The following is a 13978-nucleotide window of genomic DNA, read 5'->3' as shown; positions in this document are numbered from 1 at the left end:
GGAGAGCATTTTAGAGAAAGTGATCACAATTCTATCTCTTTTACCATAGCATTGGAGAGGGATAGGAACAGACAAGTTAGGTAAGCGTTTAATTGGAGTAAAGGGAATTATGAGGCTATCAGGCAGGAACTTGGAACCTTAAATTGGGAACAGATATTCTCAAGGAAAGGTACGGAAGAAATATGGCAAATGTTCAGGGGATATTTGTGTGGAGTTCTGCACAGATACGCTCCAATGAGACCGGGAAAGGATGGTAGGGTACAGGAACCGTGGTGCACAAAGGCCTTTGTAAGTCTAGTCAAGAAGAAAAGAAAAGCTTACGAAAGGTTCAGAGAGCTAGGTAATGTTAGAGATCTAGAAGGTTATAAGGCTAATAGGAAGCAGCTTCAGAAGGAAATTAGGAGAGCCAGAAGGGGCCATGAGAAGGCCTTGGCAGGCAGGATTAAGGAAAACCCCAAGGCATTTCACAAGTATGTGAAGAGCAAGAGGATACGATGTGAGAGAATAGGACCTATCAAGTGTGACAGTGGAAAAGTGTGTATGGAACTGGAGGAAATAGCAGAGATATTTAATGAATACTTTGCTTCAGTATTCGCTACGGAAGAGGATCTTGGCGATTGTATGGATGACTTACAGCGGACTGAAAAGCTTGAGAATATAGATATTAAGAAAGAGGATGTGCTGGAGCTTTTGGAAAGCATCAAGTTGGATAAGTCACTGGGACTGTACAAGATGTACCCCCAGGCTACTGTGGGAAGTGAGGGGGGAGATTACTGAGCCTCTGGCAATGATCTTTGCATCATCAATGAGGACGGGAGAGGCTCCGGAGGATTGGAGAGTTGGGGATGTTGTTCCCTTATTCAAGAAACAGAATAGAGATAGCCCAGGAAATTATAGACCAGTGAGTTTTACTTCAGTGGATGGTAAGTTGATGGAGAAGATCATTAGAGGCAGGATTTATGAATATTTGGAGAGGCATAATATGATTAGGAATAGTGTGCACGGCTTTGTCAAGGGCAGGTCATGCCTCACGAGCCTGACTGAATTTTTTGAGGATGTGACTAAACACATTGATGAAGGAAGAGCAGTAGATGTAATGTATATGGATTTCAGCAAGGCATTTGATAAGGTACCCCATGCAATGCTTATTGAGAAAGTAAGGAGGCATGGGATCCAATGGGACATTGCTTTGTGGATCCAGAACCGACTTGCCCACAGAAGGCAAAGAGTGGTTGTAGACCGTCATATTCTGCATGGAGGTCGGTGACCAGTGGTGTGCCTCAGGGATCTGTTCTGGGATCGCTAATCCTTGTGATTTTTATAAATGACCTGGATGAGGAAGTAGAGGGATGAGTTAGTAAATTTGCTGATAGCACAAAGGTTGGGGGTGTTGTGGATAGTGTGGAGGGCTGTCAGAGGTTGTAGTGGGACATTGATAGGATGCAAAACTGGGCTGAGAAGTGGCAGATGGAGTTCAACCCAGATAAGTATGAGGTGGTTCATTTTGGTATGTCAAATATGATGGCAGAATATACTATTAATGGTAAGACTCTCGACAGTGTGGAGGATCAGAGGGATCTTGGGGTCTGTGTCCATAGGACACTCAAAGCAGCTGCGCAGGTTGACTCTGTGGTTAAGAAGGCATACAGTGTATTGGCCTTCATCAACCATGGGAATGAGTTTAAGAGCTGAGAGGTAATGTTACAGCTATATAGGACCCTGGTCAGACCCCACTTGGAGTACTGTGCTCAGTTCTGGTCGCCTCACTACAGGAAGGATGTGGAAACCAAAGAAAGGGTGCAGAGGAGAATTACAAGGATGTTGCCTAGATTGGGGAGCATGCCTTATGAGAATAGGTTGAGTGAACTCGGCCTTTTCTCCTTGGAGCGACGGAGGATGAGAGGTGACCTGTTAGAGGTGTATAAGATGTTGACAGGCATTGATTGTGTGGATAGTCAGAGGCTTTTTCCCAGAGCTGAAATGGCTAACATGTGAGGGCAGAATTTTAAGGTGCTTGGAAGTAGGTACAGAGGAGATGTCAGGGGTAAGTTTTTTACGCAGAGAGTGGTGAGTGCGTGGGATAGGCTGCCAGCGACAGTGGTGGAGGCAGATACAATAGGATCTTTTAAGAGACTCCTGGATAGGTACGTGGAGCTTAGAAAAATAGAGGGCTATGGGTAACCCTAGGTAATTTCTAAAGTAAGTACATGTTTGGCACAGGATTGTGGGCCGAAGGGCCTGTATTGTGCTGTAGGTTTTGTATGTTTCTTCTCTGCTACATTCAGACCCCTGAAACAGTCGCCCCTTTCACACCCCCTGTTTCCTATGGGGCTGCCATGTTCTTGAACTCGTAACTCAATCTCTTTTGTGAGCATTTAACACAGTGGACATATAATCGATCTATGTACAGTATATAAGCTATCTTATGTATTTATATTTATTGTTGTGCTCATTATCTTTTGTATATTCTTTGTGCTGCATCGGATCCGGAGTAGCGATTATTTTGTTCCCCTTCACATTTGAGTACTGGAAGTGACGCCAAACAAGCAAATAAACATACACTATTACAGTATCACGGACCCGGGTTCAATCATCACTGTCTGTACGTTCTCTCCGTGACCGTGTGGGTTTCCTCCGGGTGCTCCGGTTTCCTCCCACATTCCAAAGATGTACTGGCTAGGGTGAGCAAGTTGTGGGCACGCTACATTGGCACCAGTATGGGTAGTACAGGTTGGTAAGTTAAACTGGTCACAGGGGTGTAATTGGGTAGGAGGGCCTCGTTAGGCCCTATTGTGCTGTATCTCTAATTTAAAAAAAATATTGTTGCTGTACCTCCCTCTCCTACCTGTGGGTGAAAAAGTTACCCTCAGATTCCTACTACCCCTATAGGCTTTGATTCCTCAAACTTGCCCCCAGCCTTAGATAGTGTAACACGCCTCTCTGTAACGGTGACTGGAACAAGGCACAGTTATGACAGAACACAGCCTACCACTGTCACTATATATAACCTTGAAACTTATTTTCTTGCAGGCATACAAAGGCAAATTAAATTTTATTATCAGAGTACATACATGTCACCACATACAACCCTGAGACTGTTTTTCCTACAGGCATACTTAGCAAATCTATAGAACAGTAATGGGATCAATCAAAGATCAAGTAGAACAGAGAAGACAACAAATAGCGCAAATGCAAATATAAATAAATGCAGTGCCTATAAAATGTGTCCTTCCCCCCCCCCCGCCGATGTTTTCAAGTTTTATTGTTTTACAACATTGAATCACAATGGATTTAATTTGGCTTTTCTTGACACTGATCAACAGAAAAAGACTCTTTCGTGTCTATGTGAAAACAGATCTCTACAAAATGATCTAAATTAATTACAAACGTAAAACACAAAATAGTTGATTGCATAAACATTGACCTCCCCTTCAATATAACACACCAAATCATCACTGGAGCAGCCAATTGGTTTTAGAAGTCACATAATTAGTTAAATGGAGATCACTGTGTGCAGTCAAGGTGTTTCAATTGATTTTAGTGAAAATACACCTGTATCTGGAAGGTCCAACTGTTTGTGAGTCAGTATCCTGGCAAAAACTACACCATGAAGACAAAGGCACACTCCAAGCAGCTCCACAAAAAGTTTATTGAAAAGCACAAGTCAGGAGATGGATACAAAAAAATTTTCAAGTCACTGAATATCCCTTGGAGTACAGTTAAGTCAATTATCAAGAAATGGAAAGAATATGGCACAGCTGTAAATCTGCCCAGAGCAGGCCGTCCTCAAAAACTGAGTGACCGTGCAAGAAGGGGACTAGTGAGGGAGGCCACCAGGAGACCTATGACAACTCTGGAGGAGTTACAAGCTTCAGTGGCTGAGATGGGAGAGATTGCACTAGGGTTGCCAAATTTCTCACTTCCAAATAAGGGACAAAAGTAGCAGTCAAATACAGGACACTTGTGTTTACCCTGAAAAAGACTACCATGACCATGAAGCCTTACGCGGGCACCTGTGTGCGCATGTGTGTACGTGCTGATTTTTTTTTCTACAAATCGGTTTTGGCGATTCTGTTCAGTGAAATTACTCTGTACGTACATTATTTCTACTTTATATAGGCTGTGTATTTATCATATCATTCCTGCTTTTACTATATGTTAGTGTTATTTTAGGTTTCATGTGTTATTTGGTATGATTTGGTAGGTTATTTTTTGGGTCTGGGAACACTCAAAAATTTTTCCCATATAAATTAATGGTAATTGCTTCTTCGCTTTACGCCATTTTGGCACGAAAGGTTTCATAGGAACGCTCTACCTTAGCGGGGGAAATATGGGACAAGGGCGGTCCCTTATGGGACAAACCAATTTAGCCCAATATACGGGATGTCCCGGCTAATACGGGACAGTTGCCAACCCTAGATGGCACATACAACAACTGTCGCCCGGGTGCTTCACCAGTCACGGCTTTATGGGAGAGTGGCAAACAGAAAGCCACTGTTGAAAAAAACTGACATGAAATCTCAGCTACAGTTTGCCAGAAGGCATGTGGGAGACTTTGAAGTCAACTGGAGAAATGTCCTATGGTCTGATCAAACCAAAATTGAGCTTTTTGACCATCAGACTAAACGCTATGTTTGGCGTAAACCAAACACTGCACATCATCAAAAACACACCATCCCTACCGTGAAGCATGGTGGTGGCTGCATCATGCTGTGGGGACGCTTCACTGCAGCAGGCCCTGGAAGGCTTCTGAAGGTAGAGAGTAAAATGAATGCAGCAAAATACAGGGAAAACCTAATGCAGTCTGTAAGAGAACTATGACTTGGGAGACGTTTTGTTTTCCAGCAAGACAAAAACCCCAAGCATAAAGCCAAAGCTACACAGGAATGGCTTAAAAACAACAAAGTCAACGTCTGAAGTGGCCAAGTCAGAGTCCAGACCTCAATCCAATTGAGGATTTGTGGCTGGACTTGAAAAGGGCTGTTCACTCACGATCCTCATGCAATCTGACAGAGCTTGAGCAGTTTGGTAAAGAAGAATGGGGGAAAAATTTCAGTGTCCAGATGTGCAAAGCTGATAGAGACCTATCCACACAGACTCAAGGCTGTAATTACTGCCAAAGGTGCATCTACTAAATACTGGCCTGAAAGGGATGAATACTTAGGCAATCAATTACTCTGTGTTTTACATTTGTAACTAATTTAGATCGCTTTATAGAATCCGTTTTCACTTTGACACGAAAGAATCTTTTTCTGTTGATCAATGTCAAAAAAGCAAATTCAGTCCACTACGATTCAATATTATAAAACAACAAAACTTTCAAGGGGGTGAATACTTTTTATAGACACTGTAGCAATAAATAAGAGCATGAAATAACAAGACAAAGAGTCCTTAAAGTGAGATAATTGTGAGAATACCATAAGTAGAATGAATGTAGCTATCCTCTTTTGTTTAAGAGCCTGATGGTTGAGGGGTAGTAATTGCTCCTGAACCTGGTGGTGTGAGTCCTGAGGCTCCTGTATCTTCTACTTGATGGCAGCAGCGAGAAGAGAGAATGGCCTGGGTGGTGAGGAGTTTTGATGATGGATGCTGCTTTTCTATGGCGAAGTTTCATGTGGATGTGCTCAGTGGTGGTGAGGGCTTTACCCCTGATGTCCTGGGCCAAATCCACTACCTTTTTGTAGAATTTTCCATTCAAAAGCATTGGTGATTCTCTACCAGGCCATAATATAGCCAGTCAACACACTATACACTACACTCCTGTAGAAGTTTGTAAAAGTTTTTAATGTCATGCTGAATCTCTGCAGCCTCCTGAGAAAGTCGAGGTACTGTTGCGCTTTCTTTGCAATTACGTTTATCTGATGGGTTCAGGACAGTTCCTCTGAGATAGTGTCACCCAGGAATTTAAAGTTACTGACCCTCTCCACCTCTGATCCAGTTATAGGGCCTGGCTCATGGACCTCTGGTTTCCCTCTCCTGAAGCCTACAATCAGTTCCTTGGTCTTGCTGACATTGAGGGAGAGGCTGTTGTTATGACACCACTCAGCTAATTTTTCAATCTCCCTCCTGTACACTGATTTGGCCCACAACAGTGGGGTGCCATCAGAAAACTTGTATATGGTGTTGGAGCTGTACTCGACCACAGCTATGGGTGAAAGTGAGTACAGCAGGGGGAAAAGTACACAGTAAATCCAAGAAACACAATAGAATCAGCAAAAGACTGGACGAACAAACAACCAATGTGCAAAAGACAACAAACTGCACATGCAAAAGTGGAAAAAACAGCAATAAGTATTGAGCAACGATTGGGGGAGGCTAGGACCAGAGGGCACAGCCTCAGAATAGAAGGACATCCCTTTAGAACAGAGATGAGGAGAATGGTGGAGACAGATAGCTGTGGATTGCAAGTCATTGGGTATATTTAAAGTTAGTCAGGGCATCAAAGGTTACAGGGAGAAGGCAGGAGAATGGGGTTGAGAAGGATAATGAATCAGAGCAGACTCGATGGGCCAAATGGCCAAATTCTGCTCCAATGTCTTATGACCAGAATGGTTAGCAGTTGTGACTGATGCTGGCCTACCATGGAGATACACCCCATCCCCAACGGTACGTGATTGTGATGAACCCTGGCCTACCATGGAGATACACCCCATCCCCAGCCGCAACGGTATGTGACTGTGATGAACCCCGGCCTACCATGGAGATACACCCCATCCCCAACGGTACGTGATTGTGGTGAACCCCGGCCTACCATGGAGATACACCCCATCCCCAACGGTACGTGATTGTGGTGAACCCCGGCCTACCATGGAGATACACCCCATCCCCAACGGTACGTGATTGTGGTGAACCCTGGCCTACCATGGAGATACACCCCATCCCCAACGGTATGTGACTGTGATGAACCCCGGCCTACCATGGAGATACACCCCATCCCCAACGGTACGTGATTGTGGTGAACCCCGGCCTACCATGGAGATACACCCCATCCCCAACGGTACGTGATTGTGGTGAACCCCGGCCTACCATGGAGATACACCCCATCCCCAACGGTACGTGATTGTGGTGAACCCCGGCCTACCATGGAGATACACCCCATCCCCAACGGTACGTGATTGTGGTGAACCCCGGCCTACCATGGAGATACACCCCATCCCCAACGGTAGTGACTGTGATGAACCCCGGCCTACCATGGAGATACACCCCATCCCCAACGGTACGTGATTGTGGTGAACCCCGGCCTACCATGGAGATACACCCCATCCCCAACGGTACGTGATTGTGGTGAACCCTGGCCTACCATGGAGATACACCCCATCCCCAGCCGCAACGGTATGTGACTGTGATGAACCCCGGCCTACCATGATGCCGTTGTGTTTGAAGCCCCGTCGGTAACGGGCTGGCTTCAGGTGGGGGTACTCCTCTGTACTCGTCACCTTCATCCCCCACACCTGCTTCCAAGCCTCGTACAGCTGCAGGTGGACGGGGTACACCCCAGAGTGGTGAGGTGCCACCGCGTAGCCCATGTCCGTGGGGATTCCATGCTCCTGCCAGACAGAAAGAGATTTGTAAGTGGTCTTCAAAGTGAGGCAAAGATTCCAAATTAATCTGGCATGGTCTTCCAAATGTAGGTCTCCATAACAGAGAACATAAAGCACAATACAGGCCCTCGGCCCACAATGTTGTGCCAAACTTTTAACTGATTCTAAGATCAATCTGACCCTTCCCTCCCACATAGCCCTCCGATTTTCTATCATCCATGGGCCGATCTAAGAGTCTCTTAAATGTCCCTAATGTATCCACCTCTCCCACTGGCAGGAATTTATTGGTGTTGTAAATTGCTGGTGTTCCAAAGCATCGCATAATCCGCTACGATATCATGTCATCAGTAAGAATCGATAAAAACAATTTTAAAAAACTGGGTTTAGGAAAATTGTGCATTAAAAAGATTGGTGCCCTTACCGTTGGAAAGGCAACAGTGGGGCGTCATGTTAGTGTCACGGTTAGCGTAACGCTTTACAGCGCCAGTGGTAAGATCAGGGTTCAATTCCTGGCACTGTCTGTAAGGAGTTTGCACGTTCTCCTTCTGACTGTGTGGGATTCCTCTGGGCGCTCCGGTCTGCTCCCACATTCCAAACACGTACTGGGCAAGGGTCAGTAAGCTGTGGGCAGGCTATCTGTCTATGTTGGTACCTGAAGACGTACTGGGCAAGGCTTCGTAAGCTATGGGCAGGCTGTCTTTGTTGGCACCTGAAGACGTACTGGGCAAGGGTCAGTAAGCTGTGGGCAGGCTGTCTATGTTGGCACCTGAAGACGTACTGGGCAAGGGTCAGTAAGCTGTGGGCAGGCTATCTATGTTGGCACCTGAAGACGTACTGGGCAAGGCTTCGCAAACTATGGGCAGGCTGTCTATGTTGGCACCTGAAGACGTACTGGGCAAGGGTCAGTAAGCTGTGGGCAGGCTGTCTATGTTGGCACCTGAAGACGTACTGGGCAAGGGTCAGTAAGCTATGGGCAGGCTGTCTTTGTTGGCACCTGAAGACGTACTGGGCAAGGGTCAGTAAGCTATGGGCAGGCTGTCTATGTTGGCACCTGAAGACGTACTGGGCAAGGGTCAGTAAGCTGTGGGCAGGCTGTCTATGTTGGCACCTGAAGACGTACTGGGCAAGGGTCAGTAAGCTGTGGGCAGGCTGTCTATGTTGGTACCGAAGTGTGGAGACACTTGTAAGCCGCCCCCAGCACAACTGTGATTCATTTCACTGTGTGTTTCAATGTTTTGATGTACCAGTGACAAGTAAAGCTAATCTTTAATCTTTAGACCAGAAGTCACAGGAGCAGAATTAGCCCATTCAGCCATGGAGACTGCTCCAACATCCCATCATGGCTGACTTATTATCCCTCTCAACCCCAAATTCCTGCCTTCTCCCTTCAGCTTTTGACACCCTTGACGAGTCAAGAACCTATCAATCTCTGCTTTAAATATATCCAATTTCTTGGCCTCCACATTGGCAACAAATTCCACAGATTCACCACTCTCTGGTAAAGAAATTCCTCCTCATTTCCAATTTAAGAGGATGCCCCTCTATTCTGAGTTTGTTCCCTCTGGTGCTAGACTCTCCCCCTATGGGAAACATCCTCCAGGAAAACGAGCTTGCCGGAACGTTAGGACTGGACTCTGCAAACGCGTGGGTTAAAGGGCTGCAGTGGGCCCACAGAGAGAGTGATGGGGGTGCTAATGACTAAAAGCTGAGTTCTGTGATCACACTTCTCCCCGGCTGCCTCTCAGTAGCGAGCTGTTAATGAGATCCAAGGTTCATGCTGACTAACCCGCCACACGAGCCGACTACATAGGGCTTCTCTCCCCGTCTCTACCAGGTTAACTCTCTCAGGCAACAGTTCTGTTTAAACAGACCACTCTGCCACTGCCCACAGGAGGCGAGAGGCCAGGTGGCAGAATGGGGGGGGGGGTGTCGGTGGGCCTGAGTGGGTGGGTGGCTGGGTCGGAGAGAGGAATGGGAGCGACACACACAAAATGCTGGAGGAACTCAGAAGGCCAGGCGGCATCTATGGAGAGGAGTAAACTGCCGATGTTTCAGGCTGAGACCCTTCATCAGAACTGGGAAGGAAGGGGACAGAAGGTAGATTAAAAACTGGAGGAAGGGCAACCAGGTGAGGGAGAAGGTGGGTGGGTGGGGGAGGGGGATGAAGTGAGACACTGGGAGGTGATAGGTGAGACCAGGTGAGGGGGAAGGTGGGTGGGTGAGAGAGGGGGATGAAGTGAGATACTGGGAGGTGATAGGTGAGACCAGGTGAGGGGGAAGGTGGGTGGGTGGGGAGGGGGATGAAGTGAGACACTGGGAGGTGATAGGTGAGACCAGGTGAGGGGGAAGGTGGGTGGGTGGGGGGGGTTGAAGTGAGACACTGGGAGGTGATAGGTGAGACCAGGTGAGGGGGAAGGTGGGTGGGTGGGGGAGGGGGATGAAGTGAGACACTGAGAAGTGATAGGTGAGACCAGGTGAGGGGGAAGTTGGGTGGGTTTGTTGGATCTGTTTAATTATTTTCTTTGCAGTTTAACAATTATTGTCTGCTACTATATAGTTTGGGTGGTTACCTAGGATTTTTGCACAGTTTTGTGGTAATTTTATGTATTGTACTGTACAGCTTCTGCAAAAAAAAACACATTTCATGACCTATGTGAGTGATGATAAAGCTGATTCTGATCTGGGTCTCTATTGTGGACTGAGAGTGGGGGGGGGACAGGGAGAGGGGAATCGTGTTTGGGAAAAGGGGGAGGGAGCAGGAAGCACCAGAGAGACATTCTGTAATGATCAATACACCAATTGTTTGGAATCAAATGATCAAACTGCGGATTGTCTACGCTGTAATAATGGAACTGCCACACTACTGCAGTTCCCGTTCTATCAATGCTTAATAAACTATCATGAAGCAACAGATTGGTTGTTAATGCAAACACATTTCAGATAAATAAATCAGAATCTGAATCTGAAAAGGGAAAAAAGACCAGACTGAATACCACATCTTCCATCACTGTTTGGACACCACATTGGCTTCACAGTTGAAGGGATATGTGCTGGAGATGGTTTAAGGTGGTAATGTAGGAATGGGTGGTGGGGTGCAGATACAACTCTACTATAGAAGGGTTAGGCGCTTCTTCCCTCCGCTAGCTGGAACTCACTCTTGGACAAGGTGCAGCACCTGCTTAGCCTCCCCCCGCCCCCCCCCCCCGATCAGGGTCTCGTGAAACCATGGGATCAGGTGGTGGATGGTCGTATGAGCAGCCAGTGCAGATCACAGATCCTGGTTATGCCACCACTGATACCAGGGAGACAATCCCTGAGGAGTATTGATAATGGCTGGGGTCACCTGCCTAGAAGAAGGCAATGACAAGCCACTTCTGTACAATAATTTGCCAAGAATAACCAAGGTCATGGAAAGACCATGGATGAGGATCAGTGCGGAGTGAAGAAAAGTTGAAGTGGAGTTGGTTTCGAGCCCGTCCACCTCAACCTGGTGCGAGGTTTGATCCACCTAAATGCCATGCCGACTTGGAGAGGTCGAGAATGAGCCGGGAGTGGCCCGGAGCATGTCGCAGTGGCAGGGCCTGGTTCCAAGTGTGAGGGACAACCCGGTGCTTAGACAATTTAAATGCCGGGCAAGGCGGACTGAAAAGGCAGAGTGTCAGGACAGGAGGCGAGGGTCGAGCCAGTTTAGTCTGCTCTCCTTGCTGCAGAAGCTGTGAGACTGCTATGGCTGCTGATCACTTTGTGTCTGCAAGCTTCGCGGCCATTTGCCCCGCTATGTGATAAACCGAGACCAAGGCTTTGGGGTCAATTTCAGCAGCTCCAGGATTCGGATCTAAGGATTCAATTTGGTTCGGAATGCTGTAGCTCACATCTATAGCTTTAATAAATGTACTTTGAATGAAGGGGGATCTCATTGAAACCTATCGAATGTTGCAAGGCATTGAAAGAGAGGATGTGGAGAGGTTGCTTCCTATGGTGAGAGAGTCTACGACCAGAGGACACAGCCTCAAAATAGAGGGTATCCATTTAGAATAGAGATGAGAACAAATTTCTTTAGCCGGAGGGTGGTGAATCTGTGGAATTCATTGTCACAGGCGGCTGTGGAGGCCAAATCATTGGGTGTATTTAAGGCAGAGGTTGATAGGTTCTTGATTTGTCAGGGTGTCAGGGGTTTTTATGGTAACGTCAGGAGAATGGAGCTGGGAGGAAGAATGGATTAGCCATGATCTACTACCAGAGCAGACTCATTCAGCCAAATGGCCCAAGTTCTGCTCCTATATTTTATGGTAATTTTATTCCACTGTAAAGCACTTTGTATTCCACAACTTGTATAAAAAGTGCTCAATAAAGTTATTCCTATTGTTGTTAATTATTACCCTGTGTCTGTCCGTATAAAGTGCCTATAAAAAGTATTCACCCCCCCCTTAGAAGTTTCTGTTATTTTACAATGTTGAATCACAGTGGATTAATTTGTTTATTTTTTGACACTGATCAACAGAAAAAGACTCTTTCATGTCAACATGAAAACAGATCTCTACAAAGTGACCTAAATTAATTAGAAATATAAAACATAGTAATTGATTGCGTAAGTATTCACCCCCTTTAATATGACACACTTAATTAATGCTGGTGCAGCCAATTGGTTTTAGAAGTCACATAATTAGTTAAATGGAGATCCCCTGTGTGCAGTTAAAGTGTTTCAATTGATTGTGGTAAAAATACTCCTGTATCTGGAAGGTCCAACTGCTGGTGAGTCAGTATCCTGGCAAAAACTATACAATGAAGACAAAAACACTCCAAACAACTCCTTGAACAGCACAAGTCAGGAGATAGATACAAGAAAATTTCCAAGTCACTGAATGTCCCTTGGTGTACAGTTAAAGCCAATCATCAAGAAATAGAAAGAATATGCAAGAAGGGGACTAGTGAGGGAGGCCACCGAGAGACCTGTGACAACTCTGGAGGAGTTACCAGCTTCAGTGGCTGAGGTGGAAGAGACTGTGATACAACAACTGTTAACCGGGTGCTTCACCAGTCGCAGCTTTATGAGAGAGTGGCAAAGGGAAAGCCACTGTTGAAAAAAATTCACATGAAATCTCGGCTAAAGTTTGCCAGAAGGCATGTGGGAGACTCTGAAGTCAGCTGGAGAAAGCTTCTGTGGTCTGATGAAACACCAAAATTAATCTTTTTGGCCATCAGAGTAAACACTATGTTTGGCATAAGCTGAACACTGCACATCATCAAAAACACACCATCCCTACCGTGAGGCATGGTGGTGGCTGCATCATGCTGTGGGGATGCTTCACTGCAGCAGGCCCTGAAAGACTTGTGAAGGTAGAGGGTAAAATGAATGCAGCAAAATACAGGGAAATCCTGGGGGAAAATCTGATGCAGTCTGCAAGAGAACTGTGACTTGGGAGAAGATTTGCTTTCCAGCAAGACAAAAACCCCCAAGCATAAAGCCAAAGCTACACAGGAATGGCTTAAAAACAACAAAGTTAATATCCTGGAGTGGCCAGACCTCAATCCAATTGAGAATTTGTGGCTGGACTTTGAAAGGGCTGTTCACTCATGATCCCCATGCAATCTGACAGAGCTTTAGCAGTTTTGTAAAGAAGAATGAGGAAAAATTGCAGTGTCCAGATGTGCAAAGCTGATAGAGACCTATCCACACAGGCTCAAGGCTGTAATTGCTACCAAAGGTGCATCTATTAAATACTGATTTGAAGGGGGAGAATAACTATACAACTAATTATTTTGTGTTTTATATTTGTAACTATTTTCGATCACTTTGTAGAGATCTGTTCTCACTTTGACATGAAAGAGTCTTTTCCTGGTGATCAGTGTCAAACAAGACAAATTAAATCCATTGTGATTCAATGTTGTAAATCAATAAAACATGAAAATTTCCGGGGGGGGGGTGAAAACTTTTTATAGGCACTGTACCACTCAACCTTTCCAACCCACCTACCCGTCCAAATGTTGTAATTGTTTCCACCTATTCCCCTTCCTCCGGCAGCTCCTTCCATACACCATCAACTGGGAGACAGAAGAGTCTGGTTTTGAACCTCAGTTCAGAGTGGTGTTGGGGACAGGATAACAATCAGTTCATCAGAGTAACATGCTGGATGTCTTCACTCGTCACCTTTTATGCCCAATGGCCACTTTATTAGGTATGCCTGTTTTTGTTCAGACCAAATATCAGAATGGGGAAGAAGTGTGATCTAAGTGACTTTGATCATGGAATGATTGTTGGTGCCAGATGGGGAGGTTTGAGTATCTCAGAAACTGCTGATCTCCTGGGATTTTCACACACGACAGCCTCTAGAGTTTACAGGGAATGGTGCGAAAAACAAAAAAACATCAAGTGAGCGGCAGTTCTGTGGACAAAAACGCCGTGTTAATGAGGGAGGTCAGAGGAGAATAGCCAGACT

At 45.9% G+C, this 13978-nt stretch overlaps 1 protein-coding gene across 2 annotated transcripts in view; it reads right to left on the bottom strand.

Moving 5' to 3' along the window:
* Positions 1-13978, bottom strand: part of ndst1b (N-deacetylase/N-sulfotransferase (heparan glucosaminyl) 1b) — a 213140-nt gene that overhangs the window by 58282 nt on the left and 140880 nt on the right. For both annotated transcript variants that reach the window (XM_063053048.1, XM_063053049.1), the window contains exon 6: positions 7362-7547. In XM_063053048.1, coding sequence (XP_062909118.1) covers positions 7362-7547 — 186 coding nt within the window. The remainder of the gene's footprint in view (positions 1-7361; positions 7548-13978) is intronic.

The sequence above is a fragment of the Mobula hypostoma genome, chromosome 7 (genome assembly GCF_963921235.1).
Source record: "Mobula hypostoma chromosome 7, sMobHyp1.1, whole genome shotgun sequence".
NCBI classification, from domain to species: domain Eukaryota; kingdom Metazoa; phylum Chordata; class Chondrichthyes; order Myliobatiformes; family Myliobatidae; genus Mobula; species Mobula hypostoma.
Note: the sequence above shows the minus strand (reverse complement) of the source record. Positions and strands in the feature narration are given on the sequence as shown.